The 27,893-nt window shown below is 39.1% G+C and overlaps 1 protein-coding gene across 1 annotated transcript; it reads left to right on the top strand.

The window, feature by feature from the left end:
* The first annotated feature begins 346 nt into the window (after positions 1–346).
* Positions 347–27,335, top strand: rcan3 (regulator of calcineurin 3). The gene is made up of 4 exons (XM_083544947.1): positions 347–606; positions 19,918–20,091; positions 20,230–20,401; positions 25,513–27,335. The coding sequence occupies exons 1-4, from the start codon at positions 520–522 to the stop codon at positions 25,665–25,667; spliced, it is 588 nt and encodes a 195-aa protein (XP_083401073.1). The 5' UTR covers positions 347–519; the 3' UTR covers positions 25,668–27,335.
* Positions 27,336–27,893: the final 558 nt, after the last annotated feature.

Raw genomic sequence — 27,893 nt, 5'->3', positions numbered from 1 at the left:
AAGGATTTACAAACCTCATACCTGCCTTTATTGTGTATTACTCCATACTTGTCACCCAAGACTCCTGGGTGTCTCGACTCACGATGGGGTCAACAGAACGAGTCTCGATTTTAAGTCAGGAACAACCTGTATTTCGTAAATCATTTGTAGCTTTATTTCTAAAATTGTAATTTTCAAAATATAGCAGTTACATTAAAAATAATAATAATAATAAAAAAAAAAAACAGTAAAAAGAACTAAATAAAAACTTAATATTGATCATTGACAATAGCGTATGCGGGCTACGGTGACGTCATACCGAGCCGCGCTCTGATTGGTGCGTTTTGTAGCGGCTCGACTCCGCCCCTTGCGTTCAAGACAGCGAGGGTCAGACGGGCAGTAGTTGAGTCAGCGAGTGTTCAGGGATCTGCAGGAGCGCATCTCAGGTGAAACAGAACAGTGCCGGAACCCGAAAGAGGAATAAATAAAGACAAAATTAAATACAATTAAAGATCCCATTGTTAAGCGTTTTGGGAGGGAATGCCATCAATCGAGATGAAACTGGAACTGGTGACGCTCATCGCGTGCGACGTGGACGCTGAGGTGTTCACATCCGACAAAATGCAGGTAGAGATATATTTCTTCTCCCTCGCTATGTCTTCTCTCTCTCTCTCTCTCTCTCTCTCTCTCTCTCTCTCTCTCTCTCTCTCTTCTCTCTCTAATTAACCATATTTAATTATGCTATATCTTCCCCACACACGCACACACACAAGACATCCCAGATATCTTCTCGATCACCATCATACACACTTTATGCTCAAAGTCCCATCCTTATCAGAGTCCTATCATTACCATGCTGTTTCATTTGATCTCTGCGGCGAAGGACGGTTGCTATGGTCGCCCAGACGTAGCCACGCCCCCTGACAACAGCGGCTGGTGAAAGCTTTTGAAGTGTTAAACATAAAAAAAAAGATCAAAGGATTTGTTTAAATAAAAAAAACTATTTGTTAGACTTGAGTTAAAAAAAAAAGTGTCCATCAATCAAACGATTAATTTTTATTAAAAAAAATATATATATTATTTTGGAGATTTTTTTGTTAGAATTTGGGGAAGAATTATTATTTTGTTATTATTATTTATAAATAATAATTGTTATATTATTATTATTATTATTATTATTATTATTATTATTATTATTATTATCAGTATAGGAATAGACTATAAACAGGGTTTTTATTTATTTATATTTATTTATTATTATTATTTTTTTTTTTTTCATTTTTTTAATTATTAAATTTTTTTTTCTTTTTTGTGAATGAAGCTGCGGCTCCGCATTGACATTCCGCTGCACGCTTTGGTGACGTCATCGGTGCGCCAGAATGAGTGACGCGCGCTCGCTCGCTCGCTCGCGAAGGCGCAGGGAGCAGCAGACTTATACACTCCGGTCATACCGGAGAGAGGGAGAAGGGAAGAAGAAAAAAAAAATGCAATTTTTAATGTTTTATAATAAAATGTTCGTCACTGCTGGAAGAAAAATTGATTTATTTTGCAGCAGTTCAGTCCAGTGTTTATCTGTAAAGCGTTTGTAACAGTGGCCACTGCCCCGAAGCAGCTTTACAAAAATAAATCAATTATGAAAATGGATTTTAAGGTCATAAATTTGTCGATAGAATTTTATTCCTAATGGAAATAAGGAACGGTTGTGGGAATAAAATAATCCATTTCATGTCAAGGAATTAACCTTGAGAGGAACCATGCTCTCTAAGGGTATCCCTATCCTCACACACACACACGCACACACATATAATTTACACACAATGGACTGTTGTCCATGGTACCGTTCAGCATCTGTGTTGAAGATAAAATCCTTAACCAGGGTTGCCAGGTATCATCAAAGTATCCATCCAAACTACATCTCAAAAAACAATCAATTAATTAAATAAAATAAAAAGGAGGACAGAATCTTAATTTTTTTCTATCAGACTTTTTGTGTTTATGATGTACAGAATCCTAATTATCCTGCTACGATTGAAACAAAGGTTCTGTACATCAGTGACAGACTGTCCACACTTATAATAATTATTCGATTTAATTCTGATCCGTCAATATTATGTAAGATTTTGTAAGAAGCAGCCATAACGAGTCCAATCTGGCAACCCTGTCATTACCTGTGCCATCTGCTGTTCCTCTGCTAAACACGGGGCAGCGTGAGTCCTGCCCCAGGGGGCTGCTATACAATAGATACAATAAGGAAGTGAAGTGGGGCAGGAAGCACTCTGCGACTTGATTATGTAACATCTAGAAAGGCGACCGATTCAACGGAGCATCTGTGCGTATCGGTCAGATTTTGAGACAATTAGCATTTCAAGGGAATTCAACATGTATGGTGTTGTGAATGAGAGCTTTATCTAAGGATGTGCTGCTACTGATAGATGAATAAAAAACCTCTACTGCATCAAAAGACTTTGATATGGACAAACAACGAAACTGAAACGTATGGTCTGGTCCTATACTGTAGGATATCAGGGGGTAATATTGAATGTATTCTTGCACAAGCGAAAAATAATGACCGTGCGCTGGCAATTTTTTTGCTGTCTTGCGCACACACACACTTATTCAGGTCAGTGTTCGTCATTCAGTTCTGACTGCACCACAGAAAACTGTAGCACTGCAGTATCAGACACAGTGTGTGTCTCTGGCAACACACCCAGAACACATGTAGTACACCGTTCACAGTCAAATGATCTGCTTTGAATCAACTGTTTGCTCACAATCATTTCAGCGTAGCATATCGCCATCCGTTCTACACGGGAGATGAGTCATTGTTTGTATGTGGCTAACCATTACTGACCTCACCTCCCATCAAGCCTTGCTTCCCCTGGCATGCTTATACCTAATCATATACACACACACACACACACACACACACACACACACACACACACACACACACACACACACACACACACACAGCATCTCTCCTGTGTGCTGTTAAACCTTGTTTGTGCTGTTGCTACCTTGATGTTCATTATTTTTTCGGCTGCTGGTCAGTAAGTGGTCAACATAAATCAAGAAACAGAGAAATGAATTTGAACAAAATGTCTCCAAGCAGCACGTATTTCAATGTTCCGAAACGCTAATCAAAAAAGAGAGAGGGAGAAGGAGAAATAATGGATGTTGAGTAAATAATTATTGTTCGCGCTCTGGAGATTAATAAGATACACGTGGTAACTGGTACGAATTATAGAGAAGACAACATCCGCTTCTTTTTTCGTGTCTGCTCGTTTCGCCTTTCTTCTCTAGGCATGATTTGTTGCATATGCATCCCCTGACTCTCTCTTTCTCTCCCTCTGCATGTGTTCTACTATTTTAAATTAGACTGTATGGTATTGAAACAAATCTATGAGCCCACATTTTATACTTGCTTTTATTGCCAGGTGAGTTGTACCATAAAATCATGGGCCACTTGATAGTTTGACGATTGTCTGAATTTTTATGACCAAGAGACAGTCTTTAATTGTCCAGGTTGAGGGACCCTCAGATTCCTGTTCTCGGCAGACAATTGTGGAACGCGGACCGGCTGGGCCTTTTATTCTGAGACGCCTTTCTGTATACCACTGTTATGCTATATTGAGTTACTTTAGTTTTCCTGTTCGCTTAAACCAGTTTGTCTATTATAATCTGATCTCACTCATCAACAAAACCGTTTCCACCCGCACAACTGCCACTCGATGGATGTTTTGGGTTTTTTGCACCTTTATGTGTAAGCTCAACCTGTTACACATGAAAATCCCTGAACATCAGCATTTTTTGAGAAACTCAAAAAAGGCATGAACAGCTTTACTACAGAATCACAAACACCACAGAGGTTTACATTTTGCCCCCATTCTGTAGCTCCATAAAGATCTACCTTACATGGTTTGCAGTGGAAGATTTCATGTGGCCTGCTACAGAGCTCTGATCTCAAGACTAATGAACACTTCTTCTTCTTTCGGCTTCTCCCATTAGGGGATGTTGCAGCGTATCTTCCGTCTCCAAACCCCCCTGTCCTCTACATCTGCCTCTTCCACCCCAACCACCTGCATGTCTTCCCTCAACACATCCATAAACCTCCTCTTTGGTCTTCCTCTTTTCCTCCTTCCTGGTGTATCCATCCTCAGCATTCTCCTACTGATATACCCCATGTCCCTTCTCTGCACATGTCCAAACCATCTCAATCTCGCCTCCCTCACCTTGTCTCCAACATGCTCTGTCCCTCTAATAAACTCATTTCTGATCCTGTCCATCGTTGTCACTTCCGAAAACCTCAACATCTTCAGCTCTGCTACCTCCAGCTCCACTTCCAGTCTTTTACTAATGAACACATTTATGATTAATTTGAATGCACCCCAGGCCTGCTCACCTCACCTTCATCAGTATCTGACTTTACTAACACCCTTGTGGCTGAATCTTACACAAATCTCCACAAGAACACTCCAAAATCTAGTTAAACATCTTCCCAGAAGAGTGGAGGTTAGTAATGTGGAACGGGATGTTCAAAAAGAAGCACATACCGATCTTAAGGTCACACTACACAAGGCAAGTATGATATATATTGATACATAAATAGGTACTTGATATTCATGAATCATTTGATGTAGCTCCGTTTGCACATTGCCCCGGTGTCCTTATTGGCTTTTAACTACACAAACATGTCCATAGCCATATGCTACACCAGGCTAGTTTTTTTTCTAAACATTAGCTAACTAATTTCAAATGAGTCGCGTTCTCTAGCTATATTAGTTACCTTGGATGGAGTAGGGTTGCAGAGAAGAGGAGCAGGTTTTTGTGTCACTTCAGAAACAGCTGAAAGTATGTTTCTTTTTCCATTGCGTCAGAATCCTTCATTGTCAATGAACAATAGTGGTGAACTAGTAATAGTAGTATGAACATACTAAGTGTTATTTCCACTAACCTAGTGTACTTTTTTTTCTTATTCATCCTGCCAGCATTTGCAATTTTGTTGAGGTTTATGTTTACGACATGTTACTTAAATCTTAGAATACTGTCATAGACTATCTTTTCTTGCAGTTGGCTTTGCTACGATTGGCAGACACTTTGTATCAGATGCTGATAAGGTAACACTAGCATCTCTAAATAACTCCCATTTTAACAGGCGCCATTATATGCCAGGTAACAGACACTTGACCAGGGTAGAGTTAGTGTAGTTCTGGGTTCAGATTAGTAACTATGCAAGTCCTGTACGACAGTCGGGTAAAAACCAGGGTATTTGTCCCTTTAGCCGATTACAGTGTATCGGTGGTGTTCTGTGTCTGATAGGTGTGTGCATGTCATTCAGTCAGGCAGAATTTGTAACATGAGAAGAGGAAAGGTTAACGAAGTGAAGGGCATGACGTAATGTCCAGCTCAATGCTTAGGTGTCTGTCAAATGTTGTTTGGTTAATTTGCCTCGTCAGCTGTTTGTCGCATGTCTGTGGCTAGGCGAGTCATTTCAATATAAGAAAAAAACAGATGGTAATCCGAAAAACAATTGCTGTAGTCTGGACACAAAGTCCCTACGCATCTAGGCGAGTGCGGCTATTATAAACATTAGTCGTACTTTTTGTAAGGCTCTATTTAAAGCGCGCTCGCTTGCTGATTTAATGGACAACTGTTTAACTGATTAAACAGACAACTGTTTTTTTTTTGCCTCTATAGGAGCCAGGAGTAATAGCAGGAAGTCATAGGTTGAGTTTCACAGCAAAACCTGAATCATATCAGAGTGTTAAAGGTGTGCGAAAGTGTCTGGTTTATGTCGAATTCAGAGCATGGAAACGAAACGTATGAGGAACAAAAGCCTTTAAGTTGCAAAACTATAAGCTCAGATACAGTTCTCATTTTGCTTCCAGAGCCGATGGTAAAATGTGCAAGAGTGGCGTGGTTTTACTTACATGAAATAAATTCATAAAATAAAGGCAAATGATAACCCCGCCCATAATTTCAACTAGACGCTTTACCAATACCGATAGCTAGGTTGGATCGTACTCGCCGATAATCGTTTAATCTACTGTTAGTTTTTTAAATGAAAACTGGATAAAAAAAAACTTCTTGGAAAATAGTACTAAACCTTATTACAAAAAAAAAGTTCTGAATCATGAAAATGTGCTAAAAGAAATACATATGAATATATAAATAAATAAATATAATTATATAATGAATACATTATAAATAATAAACATAATATGGCGCTCTCAGTGCAGCGCACAGTCCCACATGTGAAAACAAACAGCACGCAGCTTCATTGATTTGCCCCTAGAGGCCGACAGCGGAAGTCGGAAAAACTATCGGTTTGGATTAATCAGCAAAACCGATTAATCAGTCGACCTTTAATTCTAACCTTAATTGTAAAATAGCTTTCCATATAAACTGAGGCAAAGAAAATATAAAATGTTAGAAGTGCTGGATTGCATTGTCATCTGAATTCACAATATGGAAAAAAAGTACACTTGATCTTTTCAGCCATATCTGGTTCTTCCCCAAACTTTTTGAAGTTTGAAACACCCAGTTGTATAGTATGTCTTTGAAAGCCTTAGCATTCAATTTTCACTTCACCTTAACTAGGAGACCCAAACCTGTTCCAGCATGACAATGCTTCTGTGAACAAATCCAGCTCCATAACGATATGCCATAGAAGGGTTGGAGTAAAAGATCTTGAGGAGCCTGAGCTTTGACCTTAAACCTATTACGATAAATGTGAACGCTGACTGCACCCCACTCCTCCTCACCTCACTTATATCAGCATCTCTATGTACTTTACAAGCATCCTTGTAGCTGAATCTCCACAAACTTCTCAAAATCTTGCCTTTGAAAGGAAAACCAGGGCTTGCACTTCGATACTGCACTTCTCCATTAGGTCTGGACCAAACGCTATCAGCACCCTAAACATCAGCATGCACTACAATCTAGATAAACTGGGTTTCTTTATTGGCTCTTGACTTATTCAATACTAGAGGTCCTCGAATGACAAGCTTGGATTTAAAGTCCTCTGGGGAATCTTTCCTAACCAGCATCTGTCAATAGATCTTAAGCAAACTCTCGCAGTCACGTCATGTCTCGCATAGTTTCCCAGGGTTCTTTAACAATTTGCAGTCGAGCTTTGCACTCAGCTGTAATTCTGGATGTTATACAGCAGCATTTAGATCATGTCTGGTTTTATAGTTGGTGCATTAAAAATAATCGGCCCTCAATCTCAGTTCTGTCTTTAATATCGTCCGAGATATTTTTTAACATTAGAGTCTAAATCAGGGGTCTCCTATTTAGGTTGATATATTTTTAGGGTAGGATGGCAAAAATCTGTGCTGATCTGAGTTTATGGCTCTGTTTAAGATTTCTACAGCTTTGAGTTGGACTCCTGCTGGGTAGAACAGTAGAACCCATTTTGCTTCTATTGTTCTGTATGTTCGAAGAGTAGAATTTAAATCAGACATTTGAATCTGTGGTTCTGCATCTTAGACAAGGGAATATGTTTCCATGCATCAATAGAACCCCAACATTAAGTGTGTTTCTATGGTTCTCCACATTAGAGTGGAACATGAACCTCAAATTATATGCATTATGTATAGTAGAACAGTAGATTATAGGTTATACCATATGTTCTAATTGTATGAATCAGAACAATAGACCCCTAGTCAGAGTTATGTATTAATCCTCCTGCCTCTGGATGGTGTTCTCTTCGATTGGAGGCCACTCTGGTTTCTTATCAACACCCTGGAGATCCATGAAATCAAGGAGTAAGAACAGGAACTCTGAGGATTTGGATTTGGACTGTAGTTAATGTCAACAGTCTGCTACACTGACTCGGGACTACAGTTTGCATCTGATAACCGTAGTTTATCTGTAATAAATGGACATTCGGTGCAACCCAGATGAGGACAGGTTTCTCTCTTGAGTCTGGTTCCTCTTAAGGTTTCTTCATTATGCCATCTCGGGGAGTTTTTCCTTGCCGCAGTCGCCACCGGCTCACTCATAAGGGGGCAAACTTACACTTATAATGAACATCTTATTCATTCTTAATCACCACTTTATCTGTGTAAAGCTGTTTTGAGACAATGTTCATTTTTAAAAGTGCAACATAAAAATTAAGTGAATTAAATTGTGGCAAATTCTGATTTTATCTTTCTGTATAAATACTCAGGTAAAGTAGGGGGCCTTTTTCTAGTTCTACACCAGGAGAATCCAATTTTGTCTTCTAGCAATGGAACCCCAGTGCGAACTACTTCTGTGGTGTCACATAATGCTGGTGAAAAGTTTGAAAACACTTTTATGTTTGTCTTTTTGAGAGACACATGCATGTTCCTTTTCTATACATGCAACAAAATAGGTCATTTACTGGTATTTGCTTTGGATGAAATACATGTAGCTATGTCACGTTATACTTCGCACCTTTCTGTTTGTGTTTGGATAAAAAATGCTGACTCATATACATGTGGGTTTAATGGTGAAAGAAATACTGACCCAACATGGCTTCCATCATGCACCATGCAATTCAATCTGGAATTCTTTAGCGTACAACAAGACCATGATCCAAAGCGCATGTCCAAGCTCTGTAAGCATTATATAGAGAGCAAACAGTTGGTTATGAAATGGCCTGCCCAGTCACTGCGCCTACATCCTACAGTATTTAACTGGTCTGGGATGCACTGGATCACAAGCACAGAAGAAAGCTCCAACTGGTGAACACCTTGGGGAATTTTCCAAGAAGCATGACAAAGTATTTCAGCTGAATGTTTGAAGAAACAAACTGTTTGAAATGAAAGTGGAAAGTGGAAAATTTGGACATTTATATATTTGTATGATCAAAGGAAATGACCTAGTTAAAAGACCTAGTGTGTTGCATAGGAAAAGGAACACTCATGTGGTTCTAAAATGGTTAAGAAAATTCCAGTGTGTCAGCATGGTCGGTTCTAGACCTATAACAAAGAGTTTTAAAAAATCAATTCTAACCAGCCTGTTTCTAAATATCGACTGCTTCCCACATGAATGCAGTTTTGTTGTCTTTGTGTAATCTTTTTTTGAACATTCACATCTTTATAGACTCTTATCTTAAAAAAGCAAAGTAATTTTTTTATTTAAATGCATGTTTACTGTATATATGCCATATAGTTTTTATTTAATCTGAATTGATCTTTCCATGAAATTGCAGAGAGCCAGTCCAATTAGTCAACTTTATAAGCGATGACGATTATTTGTTTGGAGGGGTTGGGGGTGATGGTGGTTGTTCTGTAGTTTTTTTTATGATTAACCATACTTTTGACTTCTTTTTACTTGGCTATTCTGCTTTTCTCTGGGCAGTGTTACCTGTACCTGATTTCCCTGTTTCTGTTTATGCACGGTATTTGATAACGGCTTATTGGAATAGAGTTATTACATTGCTCTCGTCTCTCAGTGCCACTGGACCACTAAGCTTTGCCAGAAGCCGTTAAGCTTTGCCAGGTTAATTAAACATCATGTCTGTTTAACATGTTCATTTTCTTAATTAAAAACAACTCTGCTGTTCACAGTCCAAAATCATTACAGCATCCCAGTAGACTGCATGCCCCAAATTTGTTTGATTTTTTCTTTATTTTTTTTTTTCTTTTAATTTTCTCTGTAGTTAAAACAAGCCAGACTTTAATGAAAGCACTGGAGGGAATTCGGGGGAAAAAAAAGGAATAAAGAAATGAGATTAATGCTATTTAAATCCCTGAATATATAACGATTATAAATGTGAACAAGAGAATATAATGATTTGAACAACATGCATAAATGTGAATGTTGTCCATGTTATCATGCATTTTATCCTATATATAAAACAACATACAATGGCATGACCCAGGTGACCCATTCTTTTGGAAATACAGTGTGTGTATATACACACACACAAGAAATTAATATCTAAAGGACTTTCAGAGCTGTTTCACCAACAATAATGTATGTATAAGTGGTAGCTCAGTGGTTACTGGATTACTGATCGGAGGGTTGGCGGTTTAAGCCCCAGTATCACCAAGCTGCCATTGTTGGGCCCTTAAGCACAGCCCTTTACCCTCTATGCTTAATGGGTATCATGGATTACCCTACACTCTGACTGTACACTCTGACCCTGGCTTCCCAAAATCGCTGGTATATAAAACAAGAGTTTTATTGTGCTGTAATGTCTGGTGTAAAGGCTGGTGTCCCAATACTTTTGCCATATTGTGTTTTCTATGATTATTGCATGTCTAGAAACAGGCTAGAAAATGACATACTTCACCTTCAGCAGACCAGAGGGCCATAAAAAGCATGTCAATGTTACAGGCCTGAGCATTTAAAATAGACATTTTTCTCTGTTAAATTGAAATAATTGGTTCATCATAATAATCTCCACACTATCATTTGCACTTTAGCGAAGGCAATAATCATCATGAGCCTTGATATTGTGTGTCTGTTCATCCCCCTTGAATAGCTTGTGCTATTTTTAGCTCCAATATGCTTGTCGTTATTCTGCTAATAGCTCCGGATTAAAGGGAAACCTCAATGGCTACCAAGACAACATGTTCAAAAAGAGTCTGAAGTAGCCATTTTGCGAATATACCGTCTCCTATGAATTCACGTATTCTCAATTTGGAGACGGAAAACAAAGGAGTAGTGCTAATACATTGCCAAAGTCAGCCTTCGCACCCTCAAACGTTCTCTCTGTGGCAGCTGTACGTTTGCTATTGGAAAGAATGTCCATAGCTGTACTCCGAATTCTGCACATGTGGTGTAATGTCGTGTTGTTCAGACATACGCAGTGTGTTTCTCAGATTAGCACCTGTTCCCAAAGCCGAGATGTACCAACATCAGTGGTCAAATTCTCAGCTGTTACAAAGTCCACTGTGTACCCAGATAAAAGCTTGAGATTCTCCCGTATATTGGTTTTTAATCACATTTGTTTAGATAGACCCGATCGAAACCTACAAAAGGGATCTCAACAGGGTCTGAATGGGTTACAACACACCACACCAGCACATTCCCACATCCCAGTTTGGCCTTCTTACAAAGGTCTCAATGAAAACTCTAAAGTTAGCCATATTTTTTATACTATGTCCAGTTACTAGGTTGAGATCCCTGAGGTAAACTCATTATCGCGACAGTGACGCAACACAATTTTTGCAGTGCTCCGTGTTGAGGGAGCGTGAGCATACTATGTGTTTTGAAGAGCTTCGCTGACTGAAAGAATCATCAGTTGACCTTTATATTTTTAGAGCAGCATTTTTTTTTTAATTAGCAAGCCACAAGCGGGCCAGGGTATGTTTTATTTGGATCAGAGGGGAAAAATGCTAATTCCGCACAGTTCCACAATAACAAACAATTCAAGGTTAATACCCCACTATGAAGTTCCACATTAACACTCATACAGTTCTACTTTTCATGCTACCAGTATGAAATTTATACACACTGAATAAAGTGTATAACATACACAATACAAATGCCACAAGTTTTTATGCTAATAACAAAACAAATCAGTCTACAAGATCCACTGCTAACCCCAAATGAAGCAGTACTGACAGCACAAGATCAAGTTTAAACACTACAAAATCTCATACTAACTCAAAGAATTCATGGCAAGTCAATTGGCTTTGTCATTTCAACCACACACAGCTGGAAGGTTCAACAAAACAAGGTTCCTACACACAAGAGCTGAGCAAGTCTGCAGATGTGAAATTATTTCTTAGCATATCCCAATGGTGTTAGCAAACTGGGGTAAAAGCGCAGGGTCAGCATCCCTGAGGGTTGCAAGAGTGGCAGTTTAGAGATAACAGGGCTTGAACCCCCAACCTTATGATCAGTAACCCAGAGCCTTAACCACTGAGCTCCGATAATAATAATTAATAATAATAATAATAATAATAATAATTATTATTATTAGTGGTAGTAGTTTTATAATTATAATTATTTTTATAGTAATTATTATTATTAATTAATTAATTAATTAATTATTTGTATTATTATTATTATTTGTATTATTATTATTATTATTTGTATTATTGTTATTATTATAACAATAATTTACTGGAAGTTTACTGGTTAAGTCACTTTCTTTTTGCTTTAAATCAGAAGGCTGCAAGTTCAAATCCCACCAACACCATGCTGCCACTCCTGGGCCCCTGAGCAAGGCCCTTAACCCCATAGCTACTCAGTTGTATGAATAAGAAAATTGTAAGTCCCTCTAGATAAGAGTTTCTGCCAAATGCCATAAATGTTTATGTAAATAATAATAATAATAAGTTCATCTACTAATTCCCAGTTTCATTACTGTTCTTCTGGGTGAAGTTCTCATCAGTTGGAGGCCACATATTGCAGCTGAAAATAAAAAGAATCTGTGTGGTTCCTTTGGGGGGTAAAGTTTGGAACCGTGTGGGATTTGGACTGTGATTAGTATGGACGGTTTGATACAATGGCTTGCGGCTACGATTACTGTGAACAGTTTTTGCATTCAGGTGTCCATCAGTGAACAGTAATGTGATAAACCTGTAATGAATGGACTTCCAGTGTCATCTAGATGAGGATGGGTTCCCTTTTGAGTCTGGTTCCTCTCTAGGTTTCTTCCTCACACCATCTCAGGTACCACTGTTGCTACTTGCTCGATCAATAGGGATAAACATATAGGGACTAATTTATGATGCTAAAACCTTTTTGCAATCTATTTCATTCTGTGAAGCTGCTCCATACGAATAACAGTGAATTGAATTGAAAGCTTTAGTAGACACTGTGTTAAGGGCTGTTCCATAATACTAATAACTCAAGTGACGTTTGGAATGACCCTATAGAAGGTTCAGGACCTGGTCTTACCATCAATCATTGCAATATGTTGCTGTTTGTTAATTCATACATACATTTTATTGATTTAAATGACAATCTGCTGCAAAACACTGCACGATCCGACAATTCGCGCTCTCCAAACTATTATATTCGCCAACTCGTTCACTTGTTCCTTTTCGTTCTGTCTCACACTGGTAAAAATCATGTCCAATGTATCTCCAGAAAACGTACACAAGAAAAACTGTACATGGTATATATACGTGGTATCTGCTATCGTGCCTAAAATGCAACTGCTGGAGACTGTAAGAGTATACCAGAGTCAGGAAGTGCACTCAGAATGCACCACCATGAATTAGTGATCGCTGCATCCTCTCTAGTTACCACTCCAGGTTACAAACACATCAGTACTCGTTTCAGTATTCTACTATTTCTCGTGCTGTATCTCTTCCCCCCCCCCCACGATCCATCTATCTATCTCTATTTCTATGTCTCTTTCTCAGTCTATGAACTGACATTTTTTTCTCATCGTTCTCCAATTTCTGCCTCTCTCCCTCTTTCTCTCTCTGATGAGGAGATCACTTAGATTGAGTGAAGTGTACTGGGGCAGCTGGTGATGACATGTCCTCCACCTCTGATGAGACTATAAACGCTAGGAACTCGTTGTTCATTTGGCTTTTCCGAATAGATCGAAACGAGCAGTTTTTGTCCTGTCTATAACCATGCAACCAGAACACCTTTTCCACAAAATAACTAAGGCATTTCCAAAAAAAAAATTATTTTACAGAAAACACACTGATCGAAATGAGAGAACAACAATGACTGTAGCATGGAAAAAGATTACAACAAAATGTTCTGAAGGTTACCACAGTCAGCAATAAGTAGGAAGTGTACAGGCCTCTGCTCTGAATGACTTCAGCACATCTGCGGCCACAGGACAGCACTAGTGTCTCAAACTGCTCTGGTGTGATTTTGGTCCACTCTTCTTCCAGTCTCCTCCACAGTTCGGTGACTGTAGTGGGTTTCTTGGCCATAACTTTGTCACCAAGGATTTTCCAGAGGTTCTCTATTGGGTTGAGATCAGGACTCTGGGCAGGCCATGTCATTATTTCAATGTTTTCAGTTTCAAGGAACTGCTTTACCCGTTTTGCTGTGTGACATGGAGCGTTGTCCTGCATGAACACTGCGGGCTGATTGGGTGATGAACGCAGGGAAGGAACCATATGTTGTTGAAGAAGGTTTTGATAAACATTTGCATTCACTCTGCCATGTAACTATATAAGAGGCTCAACTCCTGCTGCAGAAAACATGCCCCAAACCATGACACTTCCTCCTCCACTTTTCACTGACTTCTTTACACACTTTGGGTTCAGTCTTTCTCCAGTTTGTCGCCGAACATAATGTTTCCCATCGGACCCAAATAAATTAAACTTGCTTTCATCACTGAAGTGAACTTTGGACCAGTTCTCCTCTGTCCACACAACATGCTCCTCATCAAAGCTTAGACTAGCCTTTTGATTCTTTCTGCTAATGAGAGGTTTGGTCACTGCAGAGTGGGCTTTCAGTCCAAATGCTCTTAAACTTCGAGACACTGTATGACGAGACAGATCCTTACCCTGTTCAGAGCTGAACTGGTGAGCAATTCCAGCTGCAGTGTGGAAACGATTGCCCATTGAGATCCTCCGCAGTATCCTGTCCTCTCTTGTATTTGTCTTCCGTGGACGACTAGCCTTCTTGGCGGAATTGAATGAGTTTGTGATGTTGTAAAGATTCAATATTCTTGAAATCACAGATTTGGAACGACCAACTTGTCTTGCTATGGCTGATAGGGTCATCCCTTTGGCCTTCATCTGGACATCCTGCTGCCAGAGGCTTTCAGTCACTTTAGAACGGCCCACCATCTTGCAGAGTCAGTGAAACTGAAAGTTAGGCTGCCAGTTAAATAGGGGTTGACAGATAATCGAGGAAATTAGCACCAGGTACCAGATTAACACCAATAACTGGGAGGTGTCTGAAAGTGTTCTCTAATTTTGATCAGTGTGTTTTCTGCAAAATAATGTATTTTTTGGAAATGCCTTAGTTATTTTGTGGAAAAGGTGTTCTGGTAGCATGGTATAGACAGGATAAAAACTCCTTTACTGTTGAGCAGTGAAGATGACATTATTTTAGAAGTGTTGTGTCTTTGTGTCTTATCTAGATCAAGTCATTGCCAGTAGTCCAATGTATAGCATATAGCTGGTCCATGATATAGATAATGACGGTATAGATATAGTTATACATTTTTATGCCACACTTATATAATGTTAATATCTTGAGCAATAATTACAGCGCAATGATAATAATGATATTAATTCTTACATGTGCAGCAACTTGTATAATTATCATTGTAATCTGACTTTTCAATGGCGCTACAAATTTCATTTCACTTAATATATAACATTATTTATATTTATTTAAAAAAAATTCTTTAATCTTTACTTTCATTTTACTGTGAGCAGCTGCAACCCAACTATTTCCCAATCGGATCAATAATATATTCTGATTCTGCTAATAATATTAGACGAAACACATTATCACACATTTATGCCTATTAGCAAACCGAAGCTTTTGTGCAAGGTCAAATGAAAGTCAAGCATGTGATTCCATTGGATTTGGATGTAGGTTCGGGCGGTATGATTATATGAAAATCACGCTAAATATATGTCTCTGGTTTCTTTCTTTTGAGATTTCAAACACATTTTTTATATATTTTCACGTGATCCATCCAGATGTTACTGCAGTTTAAGTAGTGATGTGGGTGATTAGAGTTACAGTTTGTTCTTATTTCCTGTAAAGAAAAGCACAAGTTCTGTGTGCAGCCCCATAAATGAAAATGAAGCATGCATGTGAACCAGTTTATTCAGACGAAATTATCCTAAGGTGGCCAGATGGTACTGGGACAGAAAGGCTAAGACATTAGAGAGAGGACAAGGTTGTCAAAAAGACAAAGCGGTCAAGGGCATGGGAGGGGGGGGTTGGGGTTAAGGAAAAAGGAGAGGGATAATTTATTCAGACTTTGTTAACCAAGCTCAGCACTTCTCACCTTTTAAAGAATCTCAAAGAAACTTTTTTTTTTCTGTGCACGTTAATGAATAGCGGCAATTCTTTTTCCAGTAACTTTAAATCAAACAACAAGTTCGGTTCGTTGTAAATGAGAAAGTTTTGCAATTACGTTAAAACCTCAATATCAAAAAATGAAAGCGGAATCATTTTCATTGAGGATTTCCCACACCTGACTTAAGATTTGTATGTCAACATCCCATTCTACATGAAGTCCTCATTTGCTGTTATAATGACTTTCACTCAGAGTGTGGTGTTGTTGGGCTGAATGAGCACAACCACACCACACACTAGCTGAGGAGAATATTCAGTGTAATGAATGGACGTTCGGTGATGAGGACGAGGACGAGTTCCTTTTTGAGTCTGTTTTCCTTCACGCCATCTCAGGGAGTTTTTCACTGCCACAGTCGATACTGTTTGGGATGAATTGGAACACTGACTACACCTCAGGCCTCCTCAGCGTTCCAGTTCCAATGGACATTGTCTCAATGCAGCTTTACAGAGATAAAGAGGTTATAAAATTTCGTTCAAAGCCTATACGTTTATTCCTTATAATTGTAATCAACGTTTATTCATAATGATTGACTTAATAGCGACTGTGGCAATGAAAAACTCCCTGAGATGGCGTGAGAGGAAACGGACTCAAAAGGGAACCTGTCCTCGTCCTCATCACTAAACGTCCATACATTACACTGAATATTCTCCTCAGCCATTGTATCACCGTCAGTCCAAATTCATTCTTGAACTTTTTGTAGGTGCTCAGAAAGTTAATGGATTTGTAGGTTGTTGATGCTTAATAGGAATGAGATTGGGGCTCTCTTTCAGGAGATCTTCCATTCCAACCCATGTAAAGTATTTTCTCATTGAGCTGGCTATGTGCACTGGGAACTGTGCGTCATGCTGGAACTGTTTTGGGTCTCCTAGTTTAAGTAAAGGGTAAATTTACTACTTCTCTACTATATCCAAAGACATTCCATTCTGTGTGCCTCCAACTTTGTGGTAACACTTTGGGAAAGAACCACATTTGGATGAAAAATCAGGTGTCTTTCGTCCATACAGTTTGTGAATATATAGAGTACACGTGAACATTTCTGGCATGCCCATGCTTGAGAAGAAGTTGTTTTTCCGTTCAGACAATGGAAACATGGCATTGCTATGTTTTTTAATCTTTCACCTTTCAAGTCAGTTGACCATAAACCATAACCATTGACCATACAAAAAAAAAAAAAGAATGAGCAGTTACTGAACAGCCAACATTGATGTGAACATGTGTGTTATGTGCAGAAGTCAAAAACCAAAGGTCATTGTTCTAATGATTATGTCTCCTTAATTATATCTAAACCAGACGGAGTGGACAAGGTGTGAGGGGTCACACATGATTTATCTTTGCTGGTTAAACATAAATGGAGATCGGCTGGGGTGTAAGTGTAGGATTTAGCATACATTATCTGTGAAGAACTTCACATCAGATATCATTGGACTGAACTATGTGGAACATTTTTTAGTTTTTGTGTGGAAAAGTTTTAATTTCCATTGTTTTACTTAATATATTAGAAAATATTAATCAATACATTTACTGATCAGATTCCTGTTAATCAATGTGGATGATCACAGGTGCCTGCTCACTCTGTTTCTCATTCACAAGGTTGATATTCCACCATTGTTTAATACTTATTGTATATAAAACTTTAACTAAACTTTTGGACATGTGCAGAGGAGGGACATGGGGTATATCAGTAGGAGAATGCTGAGGATGGAGCCACCAGGAAGGAGGAAAAGAGGAAGACCAAGGAGGAGGTTTATGGATGTGGTGAGGGAAGACATGCAGGTAGTTGGTTTGAAAGAGGCAGATGTAGAGGACAGGAGGGGTATGGAGACGGATGTTCTGCTGTGGCGCCCCCTACTGGGAGAAGCCAAAAGAAGAAGAAGATTCATGACAGTTTATTCTATTTGAGTAAACCATGACGTGACTTTATAATTCAATGGGGTTTTTTTGGGTAGTATGATAGTTGTAACATTATCAGAACTTATACCAAAGAACCCTTAAACAATCCTAGACTAGGTCTGGATACATATTAACTTTGACTAAATGAGGAAGCACTGTGTGTTTGTTGTTTTTACGGCTCTATCCCTGGCGATGCACTCTTAACGCTTCACCTCGCCAGGGTTCGATCACCTGCACCTCATTATAACTGCTATCAGGACCAGATTCTCTCAGACACACACTGATGGTTTCTTTTCGTTTTTTGTCATTCTTGCTAAATCTTTCAGTTCATAGTGAGAAACTATTTTAAAAGTGATATTTTATATACAACTTTATACAATTCTAACCACTGGAGTTAATCAGTCACAAATCACTGCTCAGTGTATTGTCCCTGATTTCACTGTTTTATACAGGACTAAATGTGCACAGTTTATCTGTCAGTGTGACACGGAAAAACATTAAAAATAGTTATATAGAGATATCAGGCATTAGTACAACATGTGATATATGATACATGAGTTTAAACACGGGTCGACTGTACAAAGTAATGGAGAGTGTGTTAGAGAAGTGAAGAAAAGAGTGCAGGCAGGGTGGAGTGGGTGGAGAAGAGTGATAGCAGGAGTGATTTGTGATAGAAGAGTATCTGTGAGAGTGAAAGGGAAAGTTTATAGGACTGTGGTGAGACCTGAGATGTTGTATGGTTTAGAGACAGTGGCATTGAGTAAAAGACAGGAGGTGGAGCTGGAGGTAGCAGAGCTGAAGATGTTAAGGTTTTCGTTGGGAGTGACGACGATGGACAGGATTAGAAATGAGTTTATTAGAGGGACGGCGCATGTAGGACGTTTTGGAGACAAGGTGAGGGAGGCGAGATTGAGATGGTTTGGACATGTGCAGAGGAGGGACATGGGGTATATCAGTAGGAGAATGCTGAGGATGGAGACACCAGGAAGGAGGGAAAGAGGAAGAGCAAGGAGGAGGTTTATGGATGTGGTGAGGGAAGACATGCAGGTAGTTGGTGTGAAAGAGGCAGATGTAGAGGACAGGGGGGTATGGAGACGGATGATCCTCTGTATGGTGCTTGTTTTTTATCATATTTACTATAGTTATCAAACTTTTATATAGTACACTATAATTGTCATTGTTTTTTGATAAAATGTGGTATAATATAGCATAGTATTGTAAGTTAAATATATATATATATAATTGAAACTGGGATTTGCGAAGAAAGAATTTCACTGTACTGTAAAGTGCATGTGACTAGCATAAAGCTTCTTTCTTTCTTTCTTTCTTTCTTTCTTTCTTTCTTTCTTTCTTTCTTTCTTTCTTTCTTTCTTTCATTCTCTCTTTCTTTCTTTCTTTCTTTCTTTCTTTCTTTCTTTCTTTCTTTCTTTCTTTCTTTCTTTCCATCCTTCCTTCTTTCTTTCTTTCTTTCTTTCTTTCTTTCTTTCTTTCTTTCTTTCTTTCTTTCTTTCCTTCCTTCTTTCTTTCTTTCTTTCTTTCTTTCTTTCTTTCTTTCTTTCTTTCTTTCTTTCTTTCTTTCTTTCTTTCCATCCTTCCTTCTTTCTTTCTTTCTTTCTTTCTTTCTTTCTTTCTTTCTTTCTTTCTTTCTTTCTTTCTTTCTTTCTTTCTTTCTTTCTTTCCATCCTTCCTTCTTTCTTTCTTTCTTTCTTTCTTTCTTTCTTTCTTTCTTTCTTTCTTTCTTTCTTTCTTTCTTTCTTTCTTTCCTTCTTTCTTTCCTTCCTTCTTTCTTTCTTTCTTTCTTTCTTTCTTTCTTTCTTTCTTTCTTTCTTTCTTTCTTTCTTTCTTTCTTTCTTTCTTTCTTTCTTTCTTTTATTTCTTTCTTTCTATTGCAACGTAGTAAGTTTTTAATGTGATTAAATATAGTTAATATGTAATTAGAAACTCTTTATATAATATAGGTCTTATACACGGTTCTTATCTTAGAAGGTATTGTATAGTTATTATATGGCTTTATATAATATAGTGTAATATAGTTGTAGTAAGTTTTGAAAGTTGTTCCACTCCGATCTGGACAGAATCACGAGTCTAATATCCCACAGGAGCGTTTCGAGTCGCTGTTTCGGATCTACGACGATCAAACCTCCTTCCAGATGTTTAGGAGTTTCCGGAGAGTGCGGATTAGCTTCAGCACGCCGGAGGCCGCTGCACGCGCTCGCATCGAGCTGCACGAGTCCGAATTCAATGGCTCCAAACTCAGCCTTTACTTCGCACAGGTTCTTTATTTATTTATATCTGTTTTATTGTATTTACATTTTTTTCAACAATGGAAGCAGCTCTGCATTTATCTTTCACAAGCAGCCAAAAGACACTGTGCAATGACAATTGATGAGATTTGGCCCTTTGTTTCTCAGGTGCAGAATTCGGGTGAAGAGGTGGACAAGGCGTTTCTGGCTCCACCCCAACCTGTGAAGCAGTTCCTCATCTCTCCGCCCTCTTCCCCACCTGTGGGGTGGAGCCAAAGTGAAGACACCACCCCTGTCATTAACTACGACCTTCTGTGTGCCGTGGCCAAACTGGGCCCAGGTGCATACACACACACACACACACACACACACACACACACACACACATACACACTAGGATCAATTTAAGGACAGTGCTCACTATATGTGTTTAGAGTTATTTGGTCAGTTGGTGGTCTGTGAGTAAGCGTTATACACATGGCCAATGTGACCTGTATTAGTGCCTGCAGCCCCCTCTGGTGGGCCGAGATGAACACACAACGATCTAGTAGATTATTGTCTGTCTGTGCGCCTGGATTTTTTTTCCCCCACAGGGCCTACGCCTTTAATTTGACAATAACACAGCACAAGAAATAAAGTGGTATCTGATTTTAGATTTCCTGTTATTCACCGGAGCATGTAAGAGATATTCCGTGCCAGTCGCGCCATGCCCCTGTCCTTTTCAGCGTCCAATTATTATTCTCTCCTGTTTCTTTGCTCTGGAAGGAAAATAACATGAATCATTTTTCTGATAAGTATCTGCTAGACAATGGAAAGAACCTCCAACAAAGAAAGTTTTTTTTAATGAACATATTATTGGTTTGATATTACATTCCAGGTATTTACATTTGAGGTTTGATCCGGTTATGATGTGAAATTCCTTATTGGAGAGCTTTTCACCAGACAGAACATGTGTTAGTGTTTATTACAGAGCCTCACTTTTAATATTTCCAAAGATATTAATTTCCAGAAGGAAAATGTATATATAATCGGAGTAAAATCACTGCTTATTGGTGCATACGTGCAAAGAGAAAGACCCTTAAGGAAAATTTTAGTGCCTGTTTGTTTGATCAGTGGGATCATGTCTATCTCAGAGCACAAAACACACCATATGAGACGAAGTTTGTGTATTTCCTAGTCGAGTCGTATGTTTTTTTATAAACATCTGTTTTCAAATTCAGTCCCTGTTTGCTAACCTGCACTGTTCTGAGAAGATGTTCCACTAGATTTCGAAATGTATGCTTGTGGAGACGTGTTCTCATTCAACTACAAGAGTGTTAGTAAAGTCAGCTACTGATGGAGGCGAGAAGGTGAGGAGGTCTGGGGTGCAGTCAGCATTCACATTCATCTCAAAGGTGTTCAATAGGGTTTGTGCTCTATTTCAGCGCCAATCGAGATCTTCCTCTTCAAACCATGTAAAGCATATATCCATGGTGCTGGCTTTGTGCACAGGGGCATTGTCATGCTAGAACATATTTTGGTCTTCTAGTTCAAATGAAGACAAGAAGATGTAATGCTACCATGTTGAAAGACGCCCTACTGTATACATGCCTATGGGTACCTCTAACTTTGTGGTAAAAATTTGCCATAGAAATCAGGGGTCCCAATACTTTTGCACATTTAGTGTGTCATTTAGTGTGTCATCCCTGTGTGTTTTCCCTGATGAGCAGCCTGGGGTCGAGGAAAAACTCCATTAGATGTTATGAGAAAGAAACCTTGAGAGGAACCAGACTCAAAAAGGGAATCCATCCTCATTTAGGTGATATCAAGAGTGTGATTATAAATCTAAAACAATACAAAACACCAGAGTGTGAGAACTAACATGAGTACTGGAGTGTGTGATTATGAGTAATGTCCTTTCCACAGTCTTATACAGTCAGTTGAGGTTATGGAACCAGGAGCTACTGAGCATGTCATAAAACAGCTCAACATATCAACCTTTAAACACTCAGAGGTCCAATGTCCAACATCCAAACTGCACATGAAGTGGAATCCAAATGGCGCCGGTACGTTTCTAGATGGTTCGGGATGTTTGCGGGTTCGGCATCTATTTTTTTGAAGGTCTACAATCTTCATGAGGTGATATAAAGGGAAATATATAAGAGAATATATAAAGATTACAGTATTAAAGGGTCAAGGAAATATGAAATTACCCAATATTGGCTACTTTAAAAAAAAACAACATTTCTTTCTTTTTTTTTTGTCTTTCTTTTTTATGTAGCTCCTCTTTTTAATCTGCCTCACAAACAGCGTTATTAGTCGAGTATGTCCGAGCACGCTGATAGACTCAATCGAAAACACTACACATTGGTCTGTGATAGAAGGTAACAATGCAGTGCAGTGATTTGTTAAAGAAAAAGGAAAGTAGAAAGTAGAGGAGATTGATGTTGTGTAGTCCAGTATAGCTTTGGGTTATGGGGACGGTGTTTTGAATTTATGTGGCTTCCCGGGGAAAAAAAAGCTATTTTGGAGTCTGGCAGTCCTTGTTTTGATCAGCCAGAGGGAAGAAGTCTGAACAGACTGTATGTGAGATGTGAGAGGTCACGTCCCTCTGTTCTCTCTCTCCCTCACACACTCTCTTCCCCTTTCTCAGCCTTTCTTCTTGTCTTTCTCTCAGATTCAATATTCTAAAGGTTGCTTGATTGGCATGAAAAATATCAACGCTATTATTTCCTAGCGGCGGGTCTTCAGGCCTCTGCTGGCCAAAACTCTCAGAATCACTGGCTTGTGTTTTAATATACTTTTGGATATGTTTTAAATTATTCCCAATAGACTATTCTCTTCATTCTGCTCCTTTTTTATATGCGCTAAGTGTCTGTATACTGTACAGTGGAATATCTATCCGATCAGATTTCAGCCATTACATCACGTGTTGCTGGGGCATCATCATCCTGAGGTTGCGCGAGCTCCAGTAACGTCCCACCTCATGAAGATTGCGGACCTTTAAAGAAGTAGATGCCGACCATCGAGTTTGGACATTAGACCTCTTTGAGTGTTTAAAGGCTCTGGCATGGAGAAGCTGGTGTTGGATCTGTGATGATCTCAAATGTTAAGCTGTAGTAAAAGAGGCTCAGTCGCTTCTGGTTTTACAACATCAACTGACTGTAGAAGACTGTAGAAAGAACATTACTCATAATCACACACTCCGTTGCTCGTTAGTTCTCACACTCCGGTGTTTTGTATTGTTTAAAGACTATAATCACACTCTTGATGTCACCCAAATGAGGATGGGTTCCCATTTTTGTGTCTGGTTCCTCTCAAGGTTTCTTCCTCATAACATCTAAGGGAGTTTTTCCCTGCTACAGTCCCCCCAGGCTTCTTATCAGGGATAAACACACATCATTCACCTTAGTTCTGTAAATCTGGGACAGTGTCCATTGTGAAAAGCGCTATAGAAATAAACTTGGACTTGTCTTGTCTTGTCTTGTCTTACTACAAGGCCCCCTTGCAGGCCTACAATAAAATTTTTTTTATGTCCTTTGATTGGATGATCAGAGAGCGTGCTCGCCAACCACGTCTGCAGCACACTGCGCAAGCTCAAATATATTCCTGTGGATTTAGTAGCTGATTATATTTATTCCACAACGACCAACAGTGGAGAAGAAATTGATTTAGTCGCAGATACACTTACATGGACATTTACAAGACGGACTTTTTTCAAGAAAAGCTGGATGTCGTGAGAAAACGTCGGCCGAAACAGTTCAAAACAGAAGCTTTTTCATGAATACCGTATTTTTCGGACTATAAGCCGCTACTTTTTTCCTACGTTTTGAACCCCGCGGCTTAAACAACGAAGCGGCTTATTTATGAATTTTTCCTGGGTTTTTCCCGGTTTCACAAACTTCAAGCCAAAAAACTGAACCCCATAACATTAGACCAATGAAATTTCTGAACGGAAACGAAAAAACGCACCTCACCTGTGTTCTGAGCTGCACGGCATCGGGAGATGCAGTTTTTTTTTACGCACAACGATAACAAAAGATAAACTTCCAAAAGAAATAGTTGTGAAAGGAAGGAGGAAGACAGTGAACAATGACTTACTTGGTCGGCTACTGTTTAGATACAAGCCGTTGTAACGCGTTGAGTCTGGGTGAAGGGAGAGCTCGCTAACTCCAGTTGCAACAGAACCCATATAAGCACAGACAGGTTTCCAAAACTCGTGCTTTTTTATTTTTTTCTGGCAACAGCGTTACGGGTTAGTCAAAGAAACTTAGAAATGAGCATCAGAAAATAATCAAATCCTCGTCTTGCAGTAATAGCGGAAGAATGCTGTGCCAGGCTATTTCCAAAATACCGCTATGCTCCTAAAGGAAGCACAACGTATTTCACCCGTTACACCGTGTGTAACGTGTCTTTCGTTAAAGCCTGTGTAAAATACATTAGTGTGGACTAGTGCGACTATTTGCCTTGATTTCAAATCCCCAGGAAAACAGTAACGCACTGAAAACCAGGTTGTTTTATAGGGTTGATATCGATGCTTCTGCTAGAGATGATGTATGCAGGCAGTGCAGCTGTGGCTACAGTAAAAGGAGAATTGTTGAATTGTGTTTGTTGGGTTTCTTTCTTATGAGATGCCCGTCTGTGATGGTATTAAGAGGAGAATTGACTCAGGTAGGACACCACTGAAGGCCTGGGTGTGAAATGCACAGCCTACCACTGGTATTGCCAAAGCGTGGATACTGGGTTATTAATAAAGAGAAATAAAAACTGATACTGAACCAGTACATTAAAAAAATGTCTGTCTTGGCTTCTGTCCCTCTCTTTTTTTTCTCTCTTTTTTCTATGTTTTTCTATTTCTCTTTGTGTATCTTTGAAACATCAGATCAGGGGCAGATTCGGTATTTTCTCTTCTGTTGTGACAGCAGACACGTGTTACGCTGCTAACACAAAACAGTCAACGTGTTCTCCTAACAGATACGGCAGTTTCTCATCTCTCTCTCTCTCCGTCTCACTCACACACTCATTCCTTCGCTCATTCTCTTTTATGTTGTCTGTCGAATACAACCTTCAGACCCCAGACCTTTAATTAACCTATACATCACAAACAAATGGCAGAAGGAATGGGATTTATATGAAAAATAATAAATAGTTTGAAATAATCCCTAGTAATAAAATAAGTGTTTTTTTATAGGTTCAAATCAAGGCATGACCAAGTTGTCTACAGTGGGTGCTGACTTGGCAACCCGAGGTTCACTCATGGGTTTCATTGGCTTGATATTAAACATTTTGTTGGACTGCTGGGAAACAATTTTATTTAGAAGCATGTTTACAAGAGATCTTCCATAATTTATCACCTGAATGTGTTTTAGTTTAAAAAGTCTTATATAGTAATTGTATATTGTACAAATCCCTGATGCTAACATGGCGTTAAAGCCTAATAAACTCGAATAAACTCTCTGTCTGTCTGTGCAGGTGAGAAATACGAGCTGCACGCAGGTACAGATTCCACTCCCAGCGTGGTCGTGCACGTGTGCGAGAGCGAGACGGAGGAAGAAGACGAGGCCCGGGCTAAGATGAAAATCGTCCAGACGCGACGTCCCGACAGCCCTCCGAAAGCCTACAACTAAACCCGCCCATTCCGCACGTGTTTTCTGTCTAAATCTGTCTCTCTCTCTCATATGGAGGCAAAGACACCCTTCATTTCAGCTCTAATTAAAAAAAAAAAACACCTAAACAAATCGGAAAAGAAATTTTAGAGGGGAGAGCGATTTTCGCTCGCGATGGAAAAGGACGGACCGAGTTAGTCTTGACCGGAAGAACTGACACACAGACACGTCACCGTCTCACTGAACAGCAAAGGTAGCATGGAAGGAAGGGGGGGTAGGGGGTGGGATAAGACACCTCCTGCAATCAGAGCACTTTCCATTCACTCATTCACACACTCATGTAGGCTCAAACTAGTGTAGCATTAAAGGATCAGTAGAAATCTAAATGTATCTAAATGTAGTAATAGAAGCTGATGTAGTGGTTTCATATCACACTTTATTTTTAGCATTCAAGTAACGGATCATGGAGGAATAACACAAAAGGGGACGCGCCGCTTTTTTGTTTTGTTTGTTTGTTTTTTGCAGATTTGATGACTCGTCACATATCAGGTGTCGTGCCGAGTTTATACAGACCATGTGATCCGGATGCATGTGTATTAGTGTGTATTAGTGACGCATTAAGGTACAGAAAGGAAGGCAGAAATGAATTGTACACACACACCACCTCTGGTTGCTGTATTCTGGAACGATGGTTGTTTTTTTTTTTTTTTTTTAACTTATATACTTGGAAATGTTTGTTTATTTAACTATATGTGTGGTGTTGTGATTAATATTGTTCCTACCATGTATTTGATAACACAACCATTCTTTGCATGTTAACGCTGAACGCGGAGCTTTTTATACCGAACGATAGAAATCAAAGATCGAGATCGCCATCGATACCTGTCCCGCCGCTGCCCGGGAGTCTGGAAGTCTGTAAAGGCGTTACGATCCGAACGATTGTTTGTAGTTTTGATTTTATTTTTTTAAGCTCTAGATGTTTCCCGCAGTGAATCACGGAGGAAGAAATATTTCGTTTTTTTTGTTTTGTTTTTTTCAGTTCTCAGCACTGTGCTTTCAGTCTTTCTGCTCAGCTTGCTTGGACGTTTTTTTGTGAAATTCGAAGCTCCGTTTTCGGATTTTGTCATTTATTTAGAAAAAAAAAAAAAACGACGAAAGCCGCCCCATCAAACGATCTTTAACATGAAACCTTAAGGTGTCATGTGATTAAAATTTGGTGACGTACAGAGGAATGGAGGGAATGCAATACTTTGGTATAAGAAATGTCATTTTGACTGACAGGCGTATAGGACACACTTGTGCGAATCCTACAATCAATTTTGCACACTGTTCCCTTCTTTTGTCTTCTTGAAGCACACGTTTTATACTCCGAACCCAGCTACACCAGCAGAACGTAACCTTTTATTATTAGATTAAACAGAAATGGCCACCATGTTAAAAAAAAAAATAAAAGCCTTACGTATAAACTTTTCACCTAATGAAACATTCCTTTGGTTTAAATTGGACAATGTAAAAGAACACCTCCATTACATTTTCATGATTTTATCATGTAGATAATTCCACATGTTTCTGTGACAGGGAATGTGGAAGGGATCTTAATACAATGGATCTTCTAGGGTTTGTTTTAAATAGAATTCGTTTTTTGTTTTCAGAATGAGACATGGTCATGGTAATATAGGCATGGATCGTTTGAAAGGTTACCATGAAACTAATATTTATGTGGCACATACTCATGCAGAATGAAAAGATTGTAGCATTACAGGATCAGTAGAGAACTAAATGTAGGAGTAAAAGCTCATTGTAATAGTTTAGTGTCAGACTTGCATATGTCTTGCATTCAGTAACTGATGATGGAGGAATAACACAAAGGGAAGCAGCGTTTTGGGATGACTCATCACACAGTACACATGGGCTGGACTTGGAGGTGGTAGATCAATGGGTTCGAATGTTGGATTTTGGATCAGAAGGTTGTGAGGTCAAATCTCAGCCCTACCAAGCTGCCACTCCAGGGTCCTTGAGCGAAGTCATTACCTCTCACCAGCTTAATTGTCGCTCTGTTTAAGGGCATCTACCAAATGCCATAAATGTAAATGGGTAAGTGGACGAGTCTCAAGTAATTTTTCCATTGGAATGATTTGTACGTTCGATTTGAAACAAAACAAGTGTAACGTTTTTAAATATAAGAGACGGATAAATAAGTTTTACGAAGTTTTATCGTACGTTTTTTGATGTGCAAAAACACACAAC

Source organism: Silurus aristotelis, assembly GCF_946808225.1.
Source record: "Silurus aristotelis genome assembly, chromosome: 6".
Classification (NCBI taxonomy): Eukaryota; Metazoa; Chordata; class Actinopteri; order Siluriformes; family Siluridae; genus Silurus; species Silurus aristotelis.
The sequence above is the reverse complement of the archived record's forward strand: the minus strand, read 5'-3'. Positions and strand labels throughout refer to the sequence as shown.

Bases quoted from the DNA above. Each gene is read 5' to 3' on its own strand.
- rcan3 (XM_083544947.1), top strand. From the start codon at position 520: ATGCCATCAATCGAGATGAAACTGGAACTGGTGACGCTCATCGCGTGC. The intron at 607-19,917 runs GTAGAGATATAT...AATATCCCACAG, and splicing joins TCACATCCGACAAAATGCAG to GAGCGTTTCGAGTCGCTGTT. The intron at 20,402-25,512 runs GTGCATACACAC...CTGTCTGTGCAG, and splicing joins CGTGGCCAAACTGGGCCCAG to GTGAGAAATACGAGCTGCAC.